The sequence below is a fragment of the Eriocheir sinensis genome, chromosome 35, assembly GCF_024679095.1.
Source record: "Eriocheir sinensis breed Jianghai 21 chromosome 35, ASM2467909v1, whole genome shotgun sequence".
Classification (NCBI taxonomy): domain Eukaryota; kingdom Metazoa; phylum Arthropoda; class Malacostraca; order Decapoda; family Varunidae; genus Eriocheir; species Eriocheir sinensis.
The window spans coordinates 17219287-17245070 of record NC_066543.1 but is presented as its reverse complement, the minus strand read 5'-3'; the positions used below and the strand labels follow the sequence as shown (position 1 = coordinate 17245070).

At 45.3% G+C, this 25784-nt stretch overlaps 1 protein-coding gene across 5 annotated transcripts in view; it reads left to right on the top strand.

Annotated features, from left to right (window-relative positions):
- Nucleotides 1-25784, top strand: part of LOC127007517 (mucin-2-like) — a 114575-nt gene that overhangs the window by 60178 nt on the left and 28613 nt on the right. For all 5 annotated transcript variants that reach the window (XM_050878647.1, XM_050878646.1, XM_050878645.1 and 2 more), the window contains exon 3: nt 25335-25422. In XM_050878647.1, coding sequence (XP_050734604.1) covers nt 25335-25422 — 88 coding nt within the window. The remainder of the gene's footprint in view (nt 1-25334; nt 25423-25784) is intronic.

Below are 25784 nucleotides of genomic sequence, written 5' to 3'. Positions count from 1 at the left end.
ACAGGTGTGCGGCTCGTCTCTCTCTTCTCTCTCTGTCTTTCTTTCTCTTGCTCAAGTTCACTGCCAAGGTCGATGCCGTCTCTTCCACCCCTCCCCTCCCCTCCCCTCCCCTCCTCCTCCCCCCAGGCAAGTGTGAAGGTTCTCTCTTTCCTCCTCCTCCTCCTCCTCCTCCTCCTCCTTCGCCTTCCTCGTTTCCTCTCTTTTCATCATTCTATTTTCTCGCCTCTCAGTTTCGTTTATTCTTTTTCCTTCCCAAGAAAAGAGAGAGAGAGAGAGAGAGAGAGAGAGAGAGAGAGAGAGAGAGAGAGAGAGAGAACCTTACTTAACAATGGACAGCTGAAAAAGATGACGCGTTATCGCTGTTATACCTCACAGCTGGACGAAGAGTACCATCCTTCTCCTCCTCCTCCTCCTCCTCCTCCTCCTGCTCTTGCTGCTGTTCCTGTTGCACGTTGGGCCGCGGGCGTAGCTGAGTCATTGCTACTTTTGCGAGAACTCCGCTGCTGGCTCCCTGCGACCTGCATGCCCTCCCTCCTTCTCTCTCTCTTTCTTTCCCTGTGTTCCCCCTCGGCCACTCCCTCCCGCGGCTAATGACACCTCACTGTGACCTCCAATGGCAGACGTTTAATGCAGGAAGAGATTATCTGTCGACGCTCGTGCTGGGAGTCCTGTGATCTTCCTTTCTCCTCCTCCTGCCCCCACTCCTCTTCTTCTTTCTTATCTTTTTCTTGTTATTCTTCTTCTTCCTGTTCTTTTTTTTTCTTTTGCCACTTGTTCTTGTTTTCTTGTTCTTGTTCTGCTTGTTCTGCTTTTTCTATTTTTCCTTCTTTTTCTGTTTTTTTTTCTATTTTTCTTTCTTCTTTCTTCTTTCTTCTTCTTCTTATTCTTTTTCTTCTTCTTGTTCTTGTTCTTGTTCTTCTTCTTCTTCTTCATCCTCTTCCTCTCCAAATGACAAGTGTCGCGGAAGAGGAGGACCATCTGGAGAACAACTTTTTCATATCCGTTCTTCTTCCTTGTTACAAAGCCACCGTGACAGTCCTCCTCCTCCTCCTCCTCCCTTGAGTGAGCACCCATCCGTCACTGCGGCGCCTCCGTCTCCCTCCTCCTTGCTGGACACTTCCTTCGGCGTCTCTTCGTTCCATTCTTGTCCACGCCGCGTGCACCTCGATCTGCCCTCCGCACTGTGTTCTTGAAGCCCACTAAAGGCTCCTTTGTGCTCTCGTAGGCATTCAAAGGCTCTTGTAGGCTTTGAATAGCTGTAGTAGGCATGGAAAGGCTCTTGTAGGCATTGAATAGAGGTTGTAGGCATTCAAAGGCTCTTGTAGGCATTGATTGGCTGTTGTAGGCATGGAAAGGCTCTTGCAGGCATTGAATAGCTGTTGTAGGCATGGAAAGGTTCTTGTAGGCATTGAATAGAGGTTGTAGGCATTCAAAGGCTCTTGTAGACATTGAACAGCTGTTGTAGGCATGGAAAGGCTCTTGTAGGCATTTATTTAAGGCTCTTACATGCATCGGTGGGTGTCTGGTATGCGTGATTTTTGTCCTCTTCGTCCTCTCCCTCTTTTTTCTCCTTTTCCTTCTCCTCCTCCTCCTCCTTTTCCTTCTCCTCCTCCTCCTCCTCTTCCTTCTCCTTGTTTGGTGTCTGGTATGCGTTCGTTGATATGTTGTGTGTTGTGTAGAACCTTGTAATTCTTCTCCTCCTCCTCCTTTTTTGCTTCTCCTCCTCCTCCTTTTTCTCCTCCTCCTCTTCCTCCTTCTCCGTCTCCTCTCACTTCTCTTATCTGGACGTGTCATCAGATATCTCTATCCTCTGCCTTATGTTATTTTCTTTAACACTTATTTTACCTTCAGAATATGTTTTTTTTTTTTTTTGTATCGAGCTCTGTTTTAGATTTAGTTGGCTTGTTTGTTGTTGTTGTTTTTCTGTTCTCTCTCTCTCTCTCTCTCTCTCTCTCTCTCTCTCTCTCTCTCTCTCTCTCTCTCTCTCTCTCTCTCTCTCTCTCTCTCTCTCTCTCTCTCTCTCTCTCTCTCTCTCTCTCTCTCTCTCTCTCTCTCTCTCTCTCTCTCTCTCCTACTCTTTTTATCTTTATATTTTTTTTCCGTGAACTTAAATGACCGTGGGAACAAGTCCGAATTACTGTTATGCGCCAAGTCACTCCTCCTCCTCTTCCTCCTCCTCCTCCTCTTCCTCTTCCTCCTCCTCCTCATTAAAATATCCTCTTCCTCTCCTCACGGTTTCTCCTCCACAATACTTTTCAACCTTCGTTTTCTTTCCGCTCAAGGACGTCTGTTTGTTTTGTTCCCATTTTCTTTTTTTCCGTTTTTTTCTGTTTTTCATTCTCTTGTTTTATTACATTTTGTTGTTATTCGTGTTTTGTTAGATTTTGTTTTTCTTTCTTTGGATTTTTTTTGTTTCTCTTTCTCTCTTTCTGGAAAGGAAGAAGGAAAACAGGAAAACACGAGAAGAGCTAAAAGGAAGCCATGGAGGGAAGGAGGGAAGAAGGGAGAGGAGGAAGAGACGAAAGAGAGGGAGAGGCGGAAGTTAGAGAGAGAGAGAGGATGAGGAGGGCAAAGAGGACAGAGGGCATGGTGTTTGAGGCAAATATTAAATATGTTCTTTCCTTAATTATGTCTGCATTAATCTTCCTCTCCTCCTCCTCCTCCTCCTCCTCCTCCTCCTCGCCATCAACTCTCACTTTTCTCCTCCTACTCCTCCTCCTTCTTTGCTGTCGTGATTTCTTTTTTTTATATTAATTATTTTATAGTGCAGTTTATCATGTCATTCTTCTTCTTCTCCTTCATCATTTTCTTTATCGCCATCATAATTTTTTCCTTTTCTTCATCTTCTTCCTTATATTCTTCTTTTGAATATGCGAGAGAGAGAGAGAGAACCCGGATCTTCTCCCTCTCACCTCCTCCCCTCACCCCCTCTCTCTCCCTCGTGTTTACTTCACATCAATTCTTATCGTTATATTTAATTATTTTTAGAGGTAAGACTTATTTTTTTATTTTAATTTTGCTCTACTTCGTTTTCGTCTCATTTTCCTCCTTCGTTAGATCGTAATGTTCGGCTCCATCGTTGCTTTTATTTTTGTGTTCATTTTTTTATCATTTTTATTTACATTTTTGGTTGACTCAATTTTATCTTTATCGTTTTTTTATTTTATTAACTGTATGTACATTATTATTAGGATTGCGTGTCTGTCTGTCTGGTTACTTGAATGACTGTTCGACTGTATCCACCTCTCTCTCTCTCTCTCTCTCTCTCTCTCTCTCTCTCTCTCTCTCTCTCTCTCTCTCTCTCTCTCTCTCTCTCTCTCTCATTTTTTTTTGTTGCTCAATAAAGTGCTTAATTATACAGGAAAAAAATGTTGCTGTGTAAAAGAGAGAGAGAGAGAGAGAGAGAGAGAGAGGAAGGGGGGGTCATTGTCTCCATTTACCTGAATTCTTCTCCATTAAGGAAGTTTATTGCTATTAGTTCTCTCTCTCTTTATCTCAGTCTCTCTATATCTATCTATCTATCTAAAATTATCTATCACACACACACACACACACACACACACACACACACACACACACACACACACACACACACACACACACACACACACACACACACACACACACACACACACACACGATAACGGAGGATTTAATCTTATCGAGGGAAGGAAGTGTCTATCTTTACCATCTTTGTGTGGTATGTCAATGGAAGGAAGAAGGGGAGGAGGAGGAGGAGGAGGAGGAGGTGGAGGAAGTGGAAGGGCTTGGTGGATGTGGAAGACCAAGGGAAGAAAGGTGGATGTGAAGGAGGAAAGGGAAGGGTGGAGTAGGGGCTTAACGGAGGTGGAAGAGGTACGGTAAAAGGGGATGAGGAAGAAGTGGAGGAGGCGGGGGTGGAAGGGAAGACAAGGAGGAAGAGGAGGAAGAGTAAGAGGAGGAGAAGGAGGAAGAAGAGGAGGAGGAGGAGGAGGAGGAGGAGGAGGAGGAGGAGGAGGAGGAGGAGGAGGAGGAGGAGAAGAAGAAGAAGGAGGTGGAGGAGGAGGAGGAGGAGGAGGAGGAGGAGGAGGAGGAGGAGGAGCTGTGAGAACGGTAAATACAGACGTTATCTTCTCCCCAAGAGCCTGCTCTTCTTTGTCCGAGACTACCTCCTCTTTCTCCTCCTCCTCCTCCTCTTCCTCCTCGTCCCCCTCCAAGCATACCATTAAACTCGCTTTTTCGCAATTTTCGTCCATATTTTTACAAGCGAGAACGTAGATTCCTTCCTTTTTCACAAACGGTGTTACATCTAACTGGCTCGATGTCCTCCTCCTCCTCAGTGCTTCTATCCTCTTCTTAATTTATGTTAATGATATCGATGATGGGCTCCTCTTGCAAGTATCAAAATTTCCTGATAAAGTCATTGGTCATGCTTGCTTATGCAGTTAGTCAATCAGTCAATGACACGAGAGAGAGTACGGAATGAGGGGTTGGAGAAAGAAAGTAAACGAAAGTCCTAAGAAAGTGTCAAAGAAAAGCGCGTAAAGAAAGTATGGAGAAGGGAAAGTAAGAAGAGAGGAAGAAGGGAAAGTAAGAAGATGAGAAAGTAAGAAGAGAGGAAGAAGGGAAAGTAAGGAGAGAGCAGGGAAAGGGGAGGGAGGATTAGAGGGAATGAATGGGCGCGGTGCAGGGGAGGCAGGAAACACAATAATAATGATAAAAATTGAAAAGTAAACTCTCTCTCTCTCTCTCTCTCTCTCTCTCTCTCTCTCTCTCTCTCTCTCTCTCTCTCTCTCTCTCTCTCTCGCTCTCTCTCTCTCTCTCTCTCTCTCTCTCTCTCTCTCTCTCTCTCTCTCTCTCTCTCTCTCTCTCTCTCTCTCTCTCTCTCTCTCTCTCTCTCTCTCTCTCTCTCTCTCTCTCTCTCTCTCTCTTGATAACCTACAAATATATCACATAATTAGCATCCTTGTAATATTCCTATGCATATATGTTCATTTTTTGTCTTCTCTCTTCCTCTTCCTCCTCCTCTTTCCCCCTCCTTTCCTCCCTCCCTCCCTCCTTGACCTCTCAGTGTAGAACAAGTTTAAGAAGAACACCAGTTTTCTCCATCTCCTCCCTCCTTTCCTCCCTCCTTCTCCCTCCATTCCTCCCTTCGTACCTCCATTCTTTCTTTCCTCGTCTCTCTTTTATCACACTCTTCTTTGCTATCTCCATGCATTCATCAGTTCACGTCTCCTCCTTCCCTAATGCGTCTGTCTGGGAATGTGTGTGTGTGTGTGTGTGTGTGTGTGTGTGTGTGTGTGTGTGTGTGTGTGTGTGTGTGTGTGTGTGTGTTGAATGTTTGTGTTACATCAGGTAATTTGACTTAAGCCCTTGCACACACACACACACACACATAGGAGCCAAGGAGGCCAGGTAACTGTTCACCTGGCGGCGGGCTCAGCAACCTGTCTGTGCAACACCTCCGCTCTTCAGCCAGACTGTCAATTAACCATTCACTCACTCCGGCAGTCTGTTTGACTTGGCGTTCATCAGTCAGTCAGTCAGTCAGTCCGTCTACCCTTCAGCTGCTCGGTCACTCACACAGCATTATTGAAGGCGTCCCGTTACGTATTGTGTTTGCCAGTCAATCAGTCAGTCACTCAGGTATGCCATTGGTTAGTCAGATTTAGCATTGTTTTAGTCACCCCTGCTTTGTCAGTTAGCTTTTAATCACTCTGTTAGTCTCCCATTTACTCAATCTGTAACCTAGCCCATCAAACAATCATTTAGTCGATTATTAGTCCAGTCAGTCAGTCAGCCTGCGAGCCGGCGAGTCAGTCCTTCAGTCAGTCAGTGAGTCACTCGACCACTCTACTCCTACTGAGCGTGGCATCTTAATCACGCAATTAATTACTGAGTCAAATACATTGTCAGTGAGTCTGCCAGTCCGTGAGTCATCCTCAGTCACCCTGCTAATGCGAGGAGACGCCGCGGCTCCATCACTCAGCCAGTAGGTCAGTTAGCTACCGCAAAAAGAGTAAATATTCATAACTCTAAAATTAAGCAGCGCACTGGACGACGAAGAATGCGGGAAAAAACGGGGAAATTATAGAGAAATAAAAGGAGGAGGAGGAGGAGGAGGAGGAGGAGGAGAAAGAGGAGGAGGAGGTAGAAGAGAATGAGGATGTGAGGCCGCTGGAGGTTGTTCGCATTCGTCATGTCACTGAGGAGGAGGAGGAGGAGAAGGAGGAGGAGGAGGAGAAGAAGGTGGAGGAGAAGGAGGTGGAGGAGAAGGAGGTGGAGGAGGAGGAGGAGAGCGACGACAACAACTTTATGTTTTTTTCGTGCATTTTATTTTGCATTTAATTCTTTCCTTTTTCGTTCATCTTTTTTTTTTTTTTTTTGCTGCGTTATTTTTTAGTGTGTGTGTGTGTGTGTGTGTGTGTGAGAGAGAGAGAGATGTTTCATTCTGTCTAAATAACTGTCTTGAAATATTACAACTGTTCACGGATTCTCCACTAAATTGTGTCACCTTCCCTCACTCACGTTCACTCTTATCATTATCATTATATCATCATCGTAAAGCTCCTCTTCGTGCCTCATTATCTCCATCATCCTCATCATCTTCATCAACCGCACAGTCAACCCTTCTTCCCTCCTTCCATCTATTCTATTTTATCTCTTCCTCCCAATCTTCCAACACTGTAATCTTCCTTCAGACACAGTTTTCCTCCATCCCTCGGGCTAGTGAGACGGAGATGAGCACTGAGGCCCCGCGCAGCTGCAGTATATATCCCCCCTTTTTACCTTTATTACAGCTAGTGAACGAATCCACTCTTATTTTTATCTTCCTTCTCTTCCCCCTCTTCCTCCTTCATCTCCTTCCTCATCTCCGCTATTCCCAGCATCCATCAGCCTCTTCTCATCCACCTCATCTTCTCTCTCATCACCTCACCACAAGCCTCTTCATCACCTGCTTCTTGCCCATTACCTTCCTCCCACGGTGTCTTATTCCCCGTCTACCTTCCTCCCCATTCCTACAGCCATCCCCAGCACCTCCCTTCTTCCCCAACTTCACCCCTCTTCCCAACTCTCCTCCTCCTCCTCCTCCTCTTACCTGCTCTTCTTTCTCCCTTCTCCCAACAGCCCTTCTCTTCCATCTCCCCATGCTTTCTGCCTCTCCTCCTCCTCCTCCTCCTCCTCCTCCCCCTCCTCCTTATCCTCCTCCGTCCGTACCCTAAGCACTAGTCCGCCGTGTAACCTGACCTGGCTCAACCTAAATTAACATGACCTACCTGTGTGTGATTAGCAATGCATTCTTGTGGTCTCGTGTATTTTCCTTGTACTTTGATATCTTTTGGTTTCTTTTCTTGGTCTCGTTTTTCTTCTATTTTTTTTTGACTCTCTGGGTTGGATTTGTTTACTTTGTTTGATATAATGGTTTGTTTTTAGTTGGTTTGGGAATAGTTTTGTCTTTCCAGTCATCTCTTTTTCTCCTTTCGTTATTATCTTATTTTTTTTTCGTTCTTATGTTCGTCGTTGCATTTACTTTTGTTATTTATTGCCTTTATTATTTCTTTTACTACCATGTGACGGAGATGAACACCGAGGCCACGCGTAGCTTTAGCGTATGCCCCCAACTTTACCTTAACCTTACCACTATCCCCAACTCCACTACCACCTCCTACCACCACCACCACCTCCACTGTACTTGTAATACTTTTGATGCAGCGTGGAAAAAGAAAGAGTAGAACGATGCAAGTCTTTTCAATTTACAATGCATGAGGTGGGGGAGGAATCGGGGGGAGGGGGACAAGATGGAGTGGTCCAGTGCGTGTGTGTGTGTGTGTGTGTGTGTGTGTGTGTGTGTGTGTGTGTGTGTGTGTGTGTGTGTGTGTGTGTGTGTGTGTGTGTGTGTGTGTGTGTGTGTGTGTGTGTGTGTGTGTTCAGCTCTTTCCTATCCCTTCCACATCCCTCCCCACCCATTTCTCTTTCTCGAACGCAAAAACCTTTCCCCAAACCTTCACCCCTTCCTCTCTCCCTCTTCCCTCCCCACCCACGCCCATCTCTTCCCCCCTCCTCCCCCCTTTCACCCCACCTCACGGCTCATCTCCCCACTGTCATAACTCAAAATCTTATCACACACGCGCCCCAGCCAATCAGACTCGGGCAGCGGGGTGAAGTTTGGCGTGAGGGAGTGGGGTGAAGTAGGTGGGGAGTGGGGTGACGTCTCTGTGGATCCGTCTGAGTGTCTCCCCACGACCTTTCCTCCCCCTCACCCCCCTTGAGTCATCTTCCTCTTGTTTCAACGACTCCTCCTCTCCCCTTACCTGTTCCTTCTCTCCTCCTCATTAACCTTCACCCCAAACCCTTCACCCTTTCACTCTTCACCCCCATCCATCTCCACTCCGTCCCGTCCCTTCCTCTCCCCTCCTCCCCCTCCTTTATTCGTCCACCTCGTCTTACAAAACAAATATTACGTCAACTCTAGATTACTGAAAAGGGAAAATGGGTTAATACATCAGCAAAACGTTGATATTATTTGAAGTAGTAGTGGTAGTAGTAGTAGTAGTAGTAGTAGTAGTAGTAGTAGGTGCAGAAATAGTAATAACACAAACACATAAGAAAAAACACTCTCAATACAAGCATATAAGAAGAAAAACGCTCACTCAGGCACTCTTCCCTCTACTTGGAATGGGTGTAGGGGGTCGGGTAGTGCAGAGAACACTAACGGGAGAGTGCCAGCTGGTGGGAGGGAGGAGGAGGCTCGGTGTGCCCTTCGCGGCGCCGACAGGGAGAAGAAACATCCACGTGTACTGCATCCTCCTACTCCTACTCCTCCTCCTCCTCCTCCTCCTCCTCATCCTCCTCCTCCTCTAACCACCCCCACCACCACTACTACTACTACTACTACTACTACTACTACTACTACTGCTGCTCCTTATACGTATTGAAGGGTGAGGGAGGGAAAGGGGTAGAGGAGAGAGGAAGAGAGAGAGAGAGAAGGGAGTAAGGAGGGAGGAAAGGGGAAAAAAGGGAGGGAGAGGGGAAGAGAAGAGTGTGAGGGAGAGGGAAAGGGAGGGGAGAGGGAGAGTACGGAGGGGAGAGGGAGATGGAGAGGAACTTGCTTGTCTGTCTGTGCGGCGACTGGGCGGCGTCTGAACTTGAACTTAATCAACCTCGACCCTCACCCCCTTCACCCCCTCACTCCCTTACCTGTTTTCCCCCTCTCCCTTCATCTCCCCTGACCACTCCCCCTGACTGACCACCCTTTTCCTCCCCTTTTCCACACTCACAAGGCTCCTCCTTAACACCCCCTTGACTCCCCTCCACCTTCCTGCCACTCCATTCGTATCTGCAAACTCCTTCACACTCCTTCAGCATCCTCTTCATCTCCTTCCTCTTCTTCAGCATCCTCTTTACTCTTTCTTCTCCACCACCTCTTCTTCATCCTTCATTGTCTCCTCCTCCTCCTCCTCCTCTTCTTCCTCCTTCTTCTCCTCCTTCTCCCCCACCACCTCCTCCTCCGCCTCCTTCTCATACTAGTCTTGTTTTTCTTTTCTTTTTCCTTTCTTCTGGCGTATTTTATTTTCTCTTTTAAGTCGATTTTTGCAATTCCTTTTCATTTCTTCTTTTTCATCTTTTTCCATCTTTTATTATTTTTTATCTTTTTTCATCCTTCGTTCGATTCAGAATTCAGAATAAATGAGGAGGAGGAAGAGCGAGAGTTGCAAATATTGTAATCTTCACGACTTTTCTCATAATTTTTTTTTTCTCGTTCCTTTGTCAAAAAAATAATAATATATAAATCTTTGAGCTTTTCCAAAAAAATATATGTATCCAGATCCATCCTAATTTTTAAGTCTTTCGTCTCTCTTCCAATTCTTTTTGACATTATATATATTTCTAACATTACTTTTTTCATTCTTTTTATTCTCTTCCAATCCATCCTCTCACCTTCCTTTTTTTCTCTTTTTCTCTCTTCCAATTCTTTTTTAACATTATATATATTTTTAACCTCTTTTTTCCATTCTTTTTTTTCTCTTCCGATCCATCCTCTTACCTTCTTTTTTCTCTTTTTCCCTATTTTATCTCTTCTTTCACTCTTCTCTCTCCCTCGTTCCTTTTCCCGCCTCTGTTCTCTCTCCTAATTATCTCTGTCTCCCTCGTTATCTCACTTGCTCCCTCCTAGTTTGTTCTATCTCCCCTCTCTTCCTAACGCCCTCCCTCTCCTCCCTCTCTTCCACCCTCCCCAGTCCAATTTGTCTCTTCAATGATATGGTTCTCCCTTACCACAACAAGTTTCCTGTGTATTTCCCTAACCTTTGCCCCTCTCTCTCTCTCTCTCTCTCTCTCTCTCTCTCTCTCTCTCTCTCTCTCTCTCTCTCTCTCTCTCTCCCGCTGGCTCGCTCGCTCGCTCTAAGCTTCATGGTGCAGTTACTTGTTCTACATTTTCCTTCCCCTTTAAAGGCTGACTCAAATGGTTTCTTCTTTATCGCGTAGTTATGTATGAGCCGTCTTAAGTAACTCTCTCTCTCTCTCTCTCTCTCTCTCTCTCTCTCTCTCTCTCTCTCTCTCTCTCTCTCTCTCTCTCTCTCTCTCTCTCTCTCTCTCTCTCTCTCTCTGTGGGGGGGGTTGGTTTAGGGTCATCTAAGCCAGAGCATAGTAATAGAAGATCGAGGAGGAGGAGGAGGAGGAGGAGGAAGAAGAGGAGGAGAGGAGAAGGGGAAGGAGAAGGGGTAGAAAACGGAGGAAAGAGGGGCGTGGCTTATGGGAGGAGCAACGAAGGGAAGGGAAAGGGAGAAGGGGGGAGGGGGACAAGCCTATCACCCCGTCATCGTGATTAATTAAAGGTAAGACTCAGGTAAGGAGGAGCCATAATACCCATCATTAACTCCTTCGTGAAGACTACAGTGACCCCCCTTTCTCTCTCTCTCTCTCTCTCTCTCTCTCTCTCTCTCTCTCTCTCTCTCTCTCTCTCTCTCTCTCTCTCTCTCTCTCTCTCTCTCTCTCTCTCTCTCTCTCTATCTATCTATTTATCTATCTATCTATCTCTCTATCTATCTATCTATCTTTCTCTCTATCTATCTATATGTTTATCTATATCTTTTCTTTCTCAGTTTTTCCTTAATTAAACTTCCCTTCCTTGTTTATTCTCATCAATTATAATATTTTCCATTTTCTCTTTCTCTTTCTTCCTTTTTTTTTTTCCTGAATCAAACTCCTCCTCCTAATATGTTTTCATGCGTTATAATATTTTCGCTTATTTTCCTGTTCACGAAACATTTACGTTATATCTTTTTATATCTTATTTAATATGTTACCTTATATCTGAAGTCTAATTCTTTTCCACCCTCTTTTCTGATACATAAATCGTCTAACACTACCTTGACCTCCACGACCTTGTATTCTTTCTCTCCTTAACTCTTTTTCCCCTGCTTCTTTTTAAACTCAGATGCCTCCACCCCATGTACCTCCGCCTATCATCTCTCTCTCTCTCTCTCTCTCTCTCTCTCTCTCTCTCTCTCTCTCTCTCTCTCTCTCTCTCTCTCTCTCTCTCTCTCTCTCTCTCTCTCTCTCTCTCTCTCTCTCTCCAATCACCAAACCTAGTCCAATCCGGGTTATGTAATGGCCGTGGGTCGGTAATTCAAGGTCAGGAAGGAGCGTGACAGAGAAGAGGAGACGGGAGGGGAGGGAAAGAGCGTTAGGGGGGAGGGGGAGGGAGATAATGAAGGGACGGCGCCAAGGGAAAGGGTTAGAAGGGAGGGAGGGAGGGAGGGAAGGCCTAGGTTATTAAGAAAGGACTGGCAATTAAGGAGAGGTAAGAAGAATGACGAGGTAAGAGTCACAGGTCAACTAATAATAATAAAAGTTGATGTTATAGTCACTGATACGATTTCACTACTACTACAACTACTACTACTACTACTACTACTACTACTATTACTCTCTCTCTCTCTCTCTCTCTCTCTCTCTCTCTCTCTCTCTCTCTCTCTCTCTCTCTCTCTCTCTCTCTCTCTCTCTCTCTCTCTCTCTCTCTCTCTCTCTCTCTCTCTCTCTCTCTCTCTCTCTCTCTCTCTCTCATGACCAGACCGAGCAAACGAAAAAAAATAATAATATCGGCCAAAATAATTACACTAATAACGACAAAGGCAATAAAAGTAACAATAAAGATAACCTCCGCACCTGCAGCCTCCCTTAATTAGGCAGGTGTAAGGGGGACAGGTAGGGAGGAAGGAGGTGAAGGGAAGGAGGGAAGGAGAGAACAAGTGTGTGTGGGAGAGAGAGAGAGAGAGGTGCACAGGTGGGCTATTGATACCCCGACAGACCGCCATTAAGACCCCCTGCGATCTAATCCTTTTGTTCTTATTCAAATCGATTTCACGTTTATCATCATCGACTTGTGAGCCCGTGTGGAGAATCGGGAGGGACGGGGGAAAGGAGGAAGAAGAGGAGGAGGAGGAGGAGGAAGGGAGATAAGGGTGATTCCGTGAAGGGAGAAGAGACAGTGATGGGAAAGGTCAGGGCAGGAGGTAAGGGGAAAGACGTGGGGAAGGAAGGGAAGGAGAATTTAGTGTTATGGGGAAGATAGAGGAAGGGGAGGAGAGGTCTTCAGTTAGTGTGTGTGTGTGTGTGTGTGTGTGGAGGGGATGTAGCGGCTGCGGCATAACGGTGCTCTCCTCTTCTTCTTCCTCTTCTCCTCCCTCTCCTCCTCCTCCCCCTTCTCCCTCCTCTTTCTCCTCTTTTTCCTCTTTTTTTCGTCTTAATCTCAACCGTTCTGCTCTTTCGATATGCCATACTCAATTTTCTAATATAATTTTTTGTCTGTTACTCCTCTCTCTCTCTCTCTCTCTCTCTCTCTCTCTCTCTCTCTCTCTCTCTCTCTCTCTCTCTCTCTCTCTCTCTCTCTCTCTCTCTCTCTCTCTCTCTCTCTCTCTCTCTCTCTCTCTCTCTCTCTCTCTCTCTCTCTCTCTCTCTCTCTCTCTCTCTCTCTCTCTCTCTCTCTCTCTCTCTCTCTCTCTCTCTCTCTCTCTCTCTCTCTCTCTCTCAGGTAATGTCGACAGTTATTCTTCCTAATCAAAACACCTGCTTACGATTTTTTCTTCTCCTTTACTCTCTTCCTCGTGTTTGTATACCTGTTTGACTACTTGGTGTACCTGCTCTCTCTCCCTCCTTCCCTCCCTGTCTCCCTTCCTCCCTCCCTCACCTCTCTATCACGTCACCTTCCTCCCTTCCCTCCTTTCATCCATTCCTCTCTTTTTTTTCTCTCTCTCTCACTTCACGGTCAAGTTCAGGGATAACAAGGTGTGACGTTTATAGTTTCTCCCTCCCTCCTCTCCCTCCCTCCTTCTCTCCCTTCCTCTTTTTCTTCCTTTCTTCCCTCCCTTTTCCCTCCCTATAAGAAAGGTCATTCCCGTGTATTCTCTTTTTGAGGTTGATTTGTCTTTCTCATTTCCTCCTTTCGTTCCTCTCGACCTTCCCTGCCCTTTTTTTTCTTCCCTCCCTCCCTCCTCCTCCCTCCCTCCCTCGTTTCCTCCCACACCTCGAGCATGACTTGTAGGAGAGGAGTGAATAGCTTTCCTGTTTGACATAACGGAGGGAGTCGAACGAAGTATTTATTTATTTCATTTTACCTGTTAAGTGTGCGTGCGTGCGTATGTGTGTGTGCTCGTGTGTGTGTGTGTGTGTGTGTGTGTGTGTGTGTGTGTGTGTGTGTGTGTGTGTGTGTGTGTGTGTGCGTGTGTGTGAGTGTGAGTGTGTGTGCCTATATGCCGTTTTCCTGACTCGTTATCTCTTCCCCCAATCCTTATCTCTCTCTCTCTCTCTCTCTCTCTCTCTCTCTCTCTCTCTCTCTCTCTCTCTCTCTCTCTCTCTCTCTCTCTCTCTCTCTCTCTCTCTCTCTCTCTCTCTCTCTCTCTCTCTCTCACCTGTGTCAGTGAACCCGCCCAAGTGACACCAAACAATAACACCTTCACCCCAACAATGGCTCCTCAGACGATGCTTTGTCACACTCATTAACCTGGCAGGTGAGGGGACGAAGGGTTGAAGGGACGAGGCGGGAGAGGAGGAAGGGAGGGGAGAGGGGAGAGCTTAGAGGGAAGGAGGAAGAGAAGTAGTTGCTGGAGGAAAAGAGGGAGAAGGATGAGAGGCGAGGAAAAGAGGGAAGGAGGGGAGAGGAAAAGAGGATGGAAGAGGGAAAAGGTAAGGGAAATAAGGAAGGAAGAAAAGAAGAAAGAGTAATGTGGAAGGAAAAGGGAGAAAGAGGAAAAAGAAAAGTTGAAGTTAGTGCAGTTCTTTTGTCTCTTTGTTGTTGCAATTTTCATCGTAACAAGAACAGAAACAATAAAATTACTGCTCTTGCTGTTGATGTTATTGCTACTGATACTTCTATTACTACTACTACTACTACTACTACTACTACTACTACTACTACTACTACTACTACTTCTACAACTACTACTACAACTACTCTCTCTCTCTCTCTCTCTCTCTCTCTCTCTCTCTCTCTCTCTCTCTCTCTCTCTCTCTCTCTCTCTCTCTCTCTCTCTCTCTCTCTCTCTCTCTCTCTCTCTCTCTCTCTCTCTCTCTCTCTCTCTCTCTCTCTCTCTCTCTCTCTCTCTCTCTCTCTCTCTCTCTCTCTCTCTCTCTCTCTCTCTCTCTCTCTCTCTCTCTCTCTCTCATCACCCATACTGGCGGTTCCCATTAAGAGAGATATGATCGGATTAGGTTACAAAAAAAGGTCTATCTTGCATCCCTCCTTTTTTCTTTACTTGTTTTGTTTTTCTTCATTTATGTCTGTCTGTTTTTTTTATTCTTTGTGTCTCACGCATAAGAAAGGGAAAGGTTTAAAGAATGTATGAGAGCAGCACTTGAAAGAAGGGCAAGTGTTTATATAGAAAGAAGGAATAAAGAAAGGTTGGTGAGTGAAGGAAAACAAGTAATCAAGACACACATTGGAAAGGAAAAGAAAGAGAGAGAAAAATACGACCGAAGAAGGAAATATTTAGGTAAACAAATAAAAGGAAAAGAAAAACAAGAATATAATAGAAACCGTTGAAGGAAAAAAACAACAATCAAAGAAACAAAAAAAAATATAGCCAAAGAAGAAAACACGGATATAGAGAAAGAAAGAAATCAAAAGAAATAACACACTAGAAACCATTGAAGAAGAAACAAATAACAAAACAAAAAAATGAAGAAAAAAGAAAAAAACCGCCACAGAAGAATGAATGAAAAAAAATGAAAAATCAAAAGAAAAGAAGAAAATCATTTGTAAAAGAACTTAATTTTAAAAAGATAAGAAAAAGAAGGAAAACCAAGAAAAGAAAAGACCAGCAATGAAAAGAAGTAAAGAAACAAAGTAGGAAAGAAAGATACCTCTAACCCACGCCCGCCCACACTAACCCACATTAAAGGCATCTCCTCCCTATTATTATTCTCCTCACTCTCCTCCTCCTCCTCCTCCTCCTCCTCCTCCTCCTCTCATTCTTCCGGGCACTTAGGGGTTGATAGCCTATTCGGTTTATCCATTGTGTGTTTGTTTGTTTACTAATGTCAGTGTGTCGTCGAGAGAGAGAGAACCGGTCCTTACCTTGTCCCGTTACGTACACTACCTAGGGCAAGTTTTTTTTCGCTGATAAGGGAAGTCACACCACCACCACCACCACCACCACCACCTGAAGTTACGTGTACTCCCCACCCCCACCACTTCCTCCCCCTCTTCTCCCCCACCTCCCCTCCTGACACGGCCTCACCACCTTCAGGAGCTTCAGGAACTAGGCCAGCAGCGGGGCGAGTTCATTATAAATACACAAAGTTGATCCTCGGGGCGAGTTCTTTATAAATACACACAGAGTTGATCCTCTTCGGGCAGGGCGGAGCACACCGATTAGTCCCGCCCAGCTTACGTCGCCTCAGCCTCTTTACCTGGCGTTGTTCCGGGTTGAGTACTTACCTGTAGGCTGACCACAGGTGACAGGGATGTGCTAGAGGAGTAATTGGGGTGTCTTCAAGGGGGGTATACCATGTGAGAGGCCTCGGAACCACGTAAGAAAGAAATATAACAACCTTGCGTCTTGCTGTAACCTCGTAACTTTTCCTACCGTGCCAACCACCTTCCTGGAGGATGATTGCAGGTGACAGGCATGTGCTAGAGGAATAATTTGGGGGTCCTGAGTTGGATTATATCACGTGGGAAGGAAAGATTTGAGAGCACGAAGGGCAAAAGAGAAGTTAGCAACCTTACCTCTTCTTGTAACCTCGTATCTTTACCTGGTCTAGTTACGGGTGATTACAGGTGACAGGAATGTGCTAGAGGACTAAATGGGATGTCTTAAGGGGTGGGGGGGGGATATATCACGTGAGAGGCCTAGGAACCACGTGGGAAAGGAACCGCCGAGGAAGGAAGAAGAATTCGCAACATTACCTCTCCTTGCTGTGACCCGAGTATCGACCTTATTTGCGAAGTCGCCCGGAGCCGCCCATCCCACGGTGCAAGACTATTAGCCGCGCCACACTTGTCCCGCCGTGGGGGGTGTAAAATGGGGGGAGGGAGGAAGGGGTGGGAGGGAGGAAGTGATTGCAAGGGATGGGAAAGCAGGTGGACGGTTGTAGGCTGTGAGAGAGAGGATGGGATGGGGTAGGAAGGTGATGGGAACGAAGAAGGAGTAGGACGAAGAGAAGGAGAATGAAGGCGAGGTAATAACTACAAGAGATAGGAAAGGAGATGGATGGTGGAGGTCTGTGGGTGGGGTAGGAAGGTGATGGGAACGAGAGGCAGTTTAAATGAAAGATGGGGAAAGGAATAACAAGGAATGGGGTAAGGGATGGGGAAGGAGGTGAACACTGGGGTGCTGTGAGAAAGAGGATGGGTTGGGGTAGAGGTGATGGGACCGAGAAGCAGAAGTTTAGAAGAAGGGTGGGGTAGGGAACAACTACAAATTATGAGCCAAGGGATGGGAAAGCAGCTGAACGGTTGGAAGCTGTGTGAAAGAGGCTGTGATTGGATAGAAAGGTGATGGGAACGAGGAGAAGAAGGTGGGAAAGAAGAGGACGGTAATGAAATAGCTACAAGGGGGGGAAAGGAGGGCGCTGGGAGGCGGTGGGGAAGAGGATGAGATGGGGTACAACGATGATGATATGATAATAATAATAATAATAATAATAATAATAATAATAATAATAATAATAATAATAATAATAATAATAATAATAATAATAATAATAATAATAAATAATAATAATGATGACAGTAATAAGCATAAGCGACCTGTAATCTCTCCAACGTAAACTAATTTATTTTGAACTGTATATAAGAATTCTCTCTCTCTCTCTCTCTCTCTCTCTCTCTCTCTCTCTCTCTCTCTCTCTCTCTCTCTCTCTCTCTCTCTCTCTCTCTCTCTCTCTCTCTCTCTCTCTCTCTCTCTCTCTCTCTCTCTCTCTCTCTCTCTCTCTCTCTCTCTCTCTCTCTCTCTCTCTCTCTCGAATATCCTCCCCTGGTCGATGGTCTAGTGTAAATATCTTTTCTTCCGTGATGTCGAACTAGAGGGGAAAAAAAGCTTGAGCCAGACCGACGTGTTATCATAAACCTTTAGCCGCGTTCCAGCACTCAGGTGAGGTCACGCACGTACTAATTGGCAGGTACGAGGCTTACCTTCCACCCCCTCACCTTTACCTTCCCTCCCTCCCTACCCTTTAATTTCCTCTCCTTATCTCTTTTGTTTTCTTTTATCTTCTACTCAATTACAATGTGGCGATGTTTATTTTTTTTTCTTTTCTTTCTTTCTTTCTTTCTTTCTTTCTCTTTTTCTTTTTGCCCCGTTCCCTCTCACCTCGCACTCACCTCTTGTTCCGCGTCTTCGTTTCTCTCCCTTTCTTTTCTCTCCCTATTTTCTTCTCGTTCTCTCCTTTCTCGTGACCTTCTGAAGTCATGTAACCTTTCTACCTCTCCCCCATCTCCTCTCCCTCAATTCTCTCTCCTATCCCTCTCTCCCTTCCTTAACTCCTCCCCTCTCTTACCCTCCTTCCCTTCTCCTCTTCTTCCTACTCTCCCTCTTTCTCTCTTTACCTTTCCTATCTCACCTACGTTCACTCCTTTGAATCCTTCCCCCGTACTCTCCTTCCCATCCTTCCTTCTCTCCTTTTCTCCCTCTCTCTCTCTCTCTCTCCCACCACCCTGCTTGTGCCATAAAAGAAGCCAAAGTCAACACAATAAAAGTACCTCATACCTGTCCGTGGGCAATGCATTTGTGTGTATGTGTGTTTGGGTCAAGCGTGTATTCTGTCTCGTGTTTGGGTGTCAAGTGTTTGGGTGGGTAACTGGTTGTACTGTTATGTTCGTTTATCTTTTTCCTTTCTTCCTTTTGTGGTGACGGGGAAGCGTTGGGAGGAAGCTGAAATGGGTAAAAATTAAACTGGCTGGTTGTGTGGTTTTGCAGAGGAGTTGGAAATGCGCTGAAAAGGAGTAGAAATGTGACTGTTTTACGATAGGGTGGCGAGAAAAAGTTGTAAAGAAGTGTACAATGAGTAGGAATGAGGTTGTTGTATATTGTAACGATGAGGAAGAGTTGGTAATTAGCTGGAAGGAGATTTGTTTCATCGTCAGGCAGGTCCCCCAGTGGTCGTGTGCAAGTCTCGGCTCACTGCACGCCATGTTTTGTTTACCCCATACGAGAGAGAGAGAGAGAGAGAGAGAGAGAGAGAAACGTAACACCATCATCATTATCATCGCCATCATTATCTATAGACTCACCATCACCACCACCGCCATCACCACCACCACCATCACCACCACCACCATCACCAGACAGACAGACAAGACAAGCATACATCGTTCCCAGACCCTAATGAATAAAAAAAAATCACGTAAAGAAATAGAGAGAAAGGAAAGACTTGATAAAAAGGAGAGAGAGAAAGAGAGGGGGTTAGAAAAATCCTAATTGGTCTTGAAGGGAAACAGCCGACGAGCGACAGCCACTCAGACGAGGCCATTGTCCGCCGCGGGGGAGTCCGTCCACCCAAGAGTCCCAACAAAGAGGAGTAAAAAAGAATGCAAGTGAAGAGAAGGAGGAGGAGGATGAAGAGAAGGAGGAGGAGGGGGGGGATAGACTCTAGTGGCCTTCCCCTTCTCCTCCTCCTCCTCCTCCTCCTCCTCCTCCTCAAACTGGGCCTAAGAAAAATGCAAGTTACCGTGATGTGAGGAAGAAGAAGAAGAAGAGAGAAGGAAGAAGGAGGAAGAAAAAGAAAAGATTGACAATAGCAGACTCCTCCTCCTCCTCCTCCTCCTCCACCTTCTCCTCCTCCTCCTTCACCTCCTCCTCCGTCCTCCTCCTCCTCCTCCTCCTTCAATAACTTCAGGCCGTGTAAGGAAGATGAGAGGGTTAGAGGAACATTAAAGTCACTGCTTAAGTCACGCCTCATTGCCAACACGAAGGAGAGGAGGAGGAAGAGGAAGAGGCGAGGAGGAGGAGGAGGAGGAGGAGGAGAGGAAAGAAGACGAAGGAAAAGGAGAGAATGATAAAGGAAGGAGTAGGAGAGAGGATCAAGGGAGAGGTGTGGAAAGGAAAGAAAATGTGAAGAGGAGAGAAGAAAGGGAAGTTGAGAAAATGCAAGAGAAAAGAAGAAAAGCAAAGCAAGGCATGAAGAAAAGAAATTGAGAGAGAGAGAGAGAGAGAGAGAGAGAGGCAACAAGAACGAAAGTGAAAGGATTAAGGAGAGCAGAAAAGTGAAAGGATATGAACTAACAGACAAACGACAACTGACAGTACAGATGAAGAGACAGATAGATAGAGAGAGAGGGAGAAAGCAAATGGAGGAGAAAGAAAAAATGGAAAAAACAGGAAAAAAAAAACAGCAATCGATAACTAACCATCAAGATGAAGGGAAGAGGGACGTACTGGGGGAGGGGGGGGGGGGAAGGGGAAGAAGGGTTGAAGAGAAAATAGGATAAGAGCGAGAGTGAAAAGATTGAGGTGCGAAACTGGGATGAAACCTAAAAAGGTATTGCGGGGCTGACCGACGCTGATGAAGCTGTCAGTCACTCGAGGACCGCACCGCCAACCTGAGCCGAAAAACCCTTCCTATCATAGTCCCCTGATGCTGCTGGCTGTCATGTGTTGCCTGATGCCTTGTTACCTTGCTCTCCCCCTCATTCTCGCTCCCTTTCTATGTCTCATTCTCTCCCTTGTTTTCCATTTTCCTTCCTTTTGTCTTTATTTCTTTTTATGTATTTTTGCCCTGATGTCTTGTTATATATCTTGCTCTCCTCTTCACTCTCCCTCCCTTTCTATGTCTCATTCTCTCCCTTCTTTTCTTTTTTTCCTTCCTTTTTTTGTTTCGTTTCTCTTCTTTATGTATTCTCCGTTTTCGTGTTTGTTTATTCTATCGCTCCTTCTTTCTATTGTTTTTCCTTTCGCATCTACTCTCTTTCTACCTCCTCTTCTCTCTCTCCCTCTTTCCTTCCCCTTTTTTTACCCTCTCTTCTACCTTCTCCGTCTCCTATTATATATACTCACACTTAATTTCATCTATCCTTCCTCCACATTTTTATCTACTCTCCCTCTGTCTACCTTTTCCTCCCTCTCGTAACTTCAAACCCTCCTCACGCCCCTCTGCCTGCCTGCCTTCCCCCCTACCCCTCCCTCCCTCTCCCCCCTCATCAAGATCACCTGCCCCCGCATAAGGCAGGTGAACGAGGGCGCGGCGTCAAGAAGCTGCTACGTTGAAACACTTTGCGTCGAGATAAGCTGTTTTAGAAGCCTTTTTCAATATGTAGGTGCACGAAGGGGTTGAGGTATACGTGTGGTGAGAGAGAGAGAGAGAGAGAGCAGTGTCAATGCCTTCTTTCACTCTGCTTTAATGATGTCTGTCTGTATTCAAGGTCACTGACTGCATCGGCTACTGGTCTTACTAACTTATTTTTTTACATACTTCCTTTATTTATTGATACTTACCGGTTTACCTTTTACCTGTCTAATTGTTCTCTTCCTGAATAACTAGCGAATTTACTGACTTAGAACGGCTGAGACATGGGAAGGGGAAAAGTATTACGGAAAAGAATAAAGAAAAGGAGAGTGAATGAAAGAAAGTGTTCACAGGAAGAATCAAAGAAAATAACTCCTGAAAAAACGCTTAAAGAATGAAGAAAAGGAAAATTAATGAAAGAAAGTGTTCACGGGAAGAATCAAAGAAAATAACTCCTGAAAAAAACGCTTAAAGAATGAAGAAAAGGAAAATTAATGAAAGAAAGTGTTCACGGGAAGAATCAAAGAAAATAACTCCTGAAAAAACGCTTAAAGAATAAAGAAAAAGGAAAATGAATGAAAGAAAGTGTTCACGGGAAGAATCAAAGAAAATAACTCCTAAAAAAACGCTTAAAGAATGAAGAAAAGGAAAATTAATGAAAGAAAGTGTTCACGGGAAGAATCAAAGAAAATACCTCCTGAGAAAACGCTTAAAAGAATCTCGTAAAAACTGCTGTTGTCATGAGAACGGTTTGTGAAGTGATGCTGTTAGTTGTTATTCAGAGAGCGTTGTTGAGTGTCCATTGTGTATGTGTGCGAGTGTGTATGTATGTATGAGTGTGTGTATGTGTGTTCAGAGCAACGGGACTAAACACACACGCACCCACACACACACACACACACACACACACACACACACACACACACACACACACACACACACACACACACACACACACACACACACACACACACACACACATTGAAAGGGTTAAATGGAGAAACAAAAGACGGCCAGACGTTCGTGATTCTTACTAACTTCTCTTCCTCTTCATTTTCCTCCTCCTCCTCCTCCTCCTCCTCCCATTATCGAAGAAGCATCGGAGCCATTTTTCGCATATCTGTCATTTTCTTCGCTTTGCCCACCCTATTATTATCTCCCTCCCTTCCCCTCTCTTCCTCTCCCTTCTTCCCTCCCTCCCTCCCTCCCTCCAACGGGACCCAAACCACCACCGGCGCGGCCCTCGGGGTAGGACGCAACCTTAAAAATGAAGAATGAGTCCGTCCTCCTGTTTTCTTCCTCTTCAGTGCCTCGCCTGTCTTCACCTGAGATTGGTTTTCTCTAATTATCTCTTTTCTCCTTCTTCTCTCTCTCTCTCTCTCTCTCTCTCTCTCTCTCTCTCTCTCTCTCTCTCTCTCTCTCTCTCTCTCTCTCTCTCTCTCTCTCTCTCTCTCTCTCTCTCTCTCTCTCTCTCTCTCTCTCTCTCTCTCTCTCTCTCTCTCTCTCTCTCTCTCTCTCTCTCTCTCTCTCTCTCTCTCTCTCTCTCTCTCTCTCTCTCTCTCTCAAAATAGATCACGCGTAAAGGAAATTTCATGTATTTTTTTCTTATTTCTTTTCTTTTCTTTTTTTTTTTTTTTTTGCTCCTGATAGACAACCTTCCGAACAGGTGTGTGTGTGTGTGTGTGTGTGTGTTTGTGTGTGTGTGTGTGTGTGTGTGTGTGTGTGTGTGTGTGTGTGTGTGTGTGTGTGTGTGTAGGCCCTTGAGGGGAAGTTCAACAGAATTCCCCGCCACACCGTCGCCTTCCTCACCCCTCCCCACCAATACGCCACCCCCCACCCCCTTTCCACGCCCCCCCCGCACACCGCCCTCCCCCACACCCACTCTTTCCCATTCCTTCCCCTCAGTACTCTTTCCCCAACCTCCCCACACGTCCACCCCTTTTTGTCACCCCTCCTTTTCCCCATTTCTCCCCACCTGGATTCTCCCCAACCTCCCCACATTTCCCCTCCTCACCCCCATTTCCCCTCCCTACGTCTCACCTCACCCCCCACACCCCACCTCTACCCTACTTTTATCTTTCCTTCCTTCCTTCCTTCCATATCGCATTTTCCCTTTTCCCGAGCCATTTTCTTCGTGTGATTTTTTTTTTCTTTCTAGTTGGTGTTCGTAAATCTGCTTCGTAATGTTGAGAAATTATATTGATTTACTCGTGTGTGTGTGTGTGTGTGTGTGTGTGTGTGTGTGTGTGTGTGTGTGTGTGTGTGTGTGTGTGTACGTCGCCTCACCTCACCCAGATTGTCGTGTTATGCCCCAAGGCGCCAGGTGACTCCCCGCCTTAACCTGGCTTGTGTCACACCTGAGGCGCCTTCTTATTGCCTTCTTCCTTCCTCCTCCTCCTTCTCCTCCTACTTTTCTTCCTCCTCTTCCTTCTATTTCCTTCCTCTGTTCTCTTCCAGTCTCTCCACTTCCTGCTGTCGCTTCCTCTTTTTTTTTCTCTCTCTTCTCGTTCCCTTTTTTTCATTTTTTGTTTCCATCTTCCTCTTCCTCCTTCTCCTCTTTCCTTCCTCTGTTTTCTTTCACTCTCTATACTTCCTGTTTTTGCTTTCTATCTATATTTCTTTCTCTTCTCGTTCCCTTTTCATTCTCCCTCTCTATTTCTCCTCTCGCCTCCTACTTCCACTCTCATCTTTATTTTTTTCTCTCTCTCTCCTTCACTCTGTTTTCCTTTCTAATATTTTTTTCCTTCGCTCGTTTCCCTTCCTCACACACTGTTTTCTTTGTTTGTTCCCTCCTTTCCCTTGTTCCTCTTTTTGTATATACTTCATTGTCTCCTTTTCTCTTTCACATTATCGTTCATCCTTTCCTTCTTTTTTTTTTCTTCTTTTTTGCCCTTCTGGTTGGCGCCATACCTTCCTCTCCTCGCATTGCACAGAACCGTCTTTTTTTTCTTTTCTTTTTGCCCTCTGTTATCACCCAATCATCCTTGACCTTTCCCTGCCATCTCCTCCCTCCTTTTTTCCTCTTGTTCTTTTTTCCTCTCCCACACTCTCGCTATCTATCTCTTCCTCTCTCTGTCTTTTTCTTCCTCCTTTTTTCATCATTTCATCACTCTCTTTATCTCTTCGTTTCTCTTTTCTTCCTCATCTGTTTGCTTCGTTCCTGCTTTCTCTCTTCCTTCCTTCCTTCCTTTCCTTCCTTCTTACCGTTCCGCTTCTCCCTTCCTCTTGCCTTCTGTCTCTCCATTTCCTTCTGTTTATCTTCCTGCTCCTATTCCTTCTCCTCCTCCTCTAACTATCCTAAAGTCCTTCCTCCCTTTCTTCATCTTCCCCTTTCTGCTGCTTCTCATCTTCTCATTCTCCTCCTTTGCCTACTCCTCATCTTACTCCTCCTATTCCTCTTCCCTCCCCATGCAACAATCCTCATCTTCCTTCCTTCCTATCTTCATCTTCCTCCATCTGCTTTTCCTCCATTGCCTACTCTTAATCTTCTTCCTCTCCTTCCTCTTTCTCTTCCTCCTCTTTCTCCTCCTTCTCCTCAATTCTCACGCAACACCGCGGGTCATCACTCTCCTAACACCACCACCACCACCGCCGCAAGAGCGTGAGCGGTGATTGGCCATACGAGGTGGTGCTGTCGGTCCTCTTAGCCAATAGGAAGGGCGCCTTGTCCCCTGACGTGTGTGCTTACCCGTCAGGTGAACGATGTGAGAGCCGCTTGTTCTTGTTGTTGCTGCTGTTGTTGAATTTGGTCTCTGTTGAAGTTACGTACGTGGGCCACTCAGTAAGTCTTTCCCAGTTAGCTTCAGTTCGGTCACTGGGTACGCAAAGAAATGAAGAACTGACTTGATTCAAACTAAGAAAAGAGATACTCACGTCACTTTGCTCTTAGTTTTTCATTTTTGTCTATATCATACACGAACGGCCTCTACAAATACTTCTTTCTCTTTTTATTTTTTTAACTGTGGTGGAGGTTGTCACGATTTGAATAGTTATCTGTGATGTTAAACAAGGAGACCAATAAAATAAAATAAAAACGCTGATCAGACGAAGAGAGGAGAACTAAGGTAGAGGTAATGAAAAGGAAAATGAAAGTAAAGAAGATGAATAAGCGAAAAATCTTTTTGTGTGCGTGTGTTTATTCTGTATCGTAATGTATGGTAATTGTATTGAGTTATTCTCGTGTGTGTGTGTGTGTGTGTGTGTGTGTGTGTGTGTGTGTGTGTGTCCTACAACAGCTGTTCTGGGTTGGGAGAGTTCTCTGGGTACGTTTATTTTCTTTCTTTCTATTCTTTTATTTTTTTCAATCGTCATCATCATCTTCTTCTTCTTCTTCTTCTTCTTCTTCTTCTTCTTCTTCTTCTTCTTCTTCTTCTTCTTCTTCTTCTTCTTCTTCTTTTTCTTCTTCTTCTTCTTCTTCTTCCTTTCATTATTATCATTATTAGTGCATTTATTATTATTTACTGTCATATTCTATTATTCACTCATCCCTATCAGCTTCTTATTCATGGCTTTATTGTTCTCCCCATTCCAAACCTAATACTTCCCTTACAGAGTCTGCCAGAAACTGCAATAGCATACCTCAGCCCCCCTTCACCTTCCCCACGCCTCACCTTGTCTTTCGTCTCCCACAGAAAACAAGGAGCGGGATGGGGGACCAGTGCGTCTTCCTGGCGGGGCTATTGCTGCTGCTCGTGTGTCTAACGCCCTCCACACACGCAGGTACGTCCCATGTTCATGCCCTTGTAGCACGAGCACATTCCTTTAACTGGCATATACGACAACCATACACTCAGATACGAGACTCGCTGACGCCCATGTACTTACTAGATGTACATCACTTACTAGCACTCTTAGGTTGGCATTAAAAGACACTTTCGGTTCTCACATCAGCTATTTCTAAAGGTCAAAGAGGGGATCAATTCGGGTTCTAATGAGTGTTTGTTTAGGTTCATGGTACAGAAGAAGGGTCAAACTACCACCATGGCCATAAAACTTCTCCTGGAAATGCCCAAAACTCGTACGAAAGCTTTGTCATATATGTGAACTTGGGCGACCAAATGTTTATAAATACGACCCTTTAT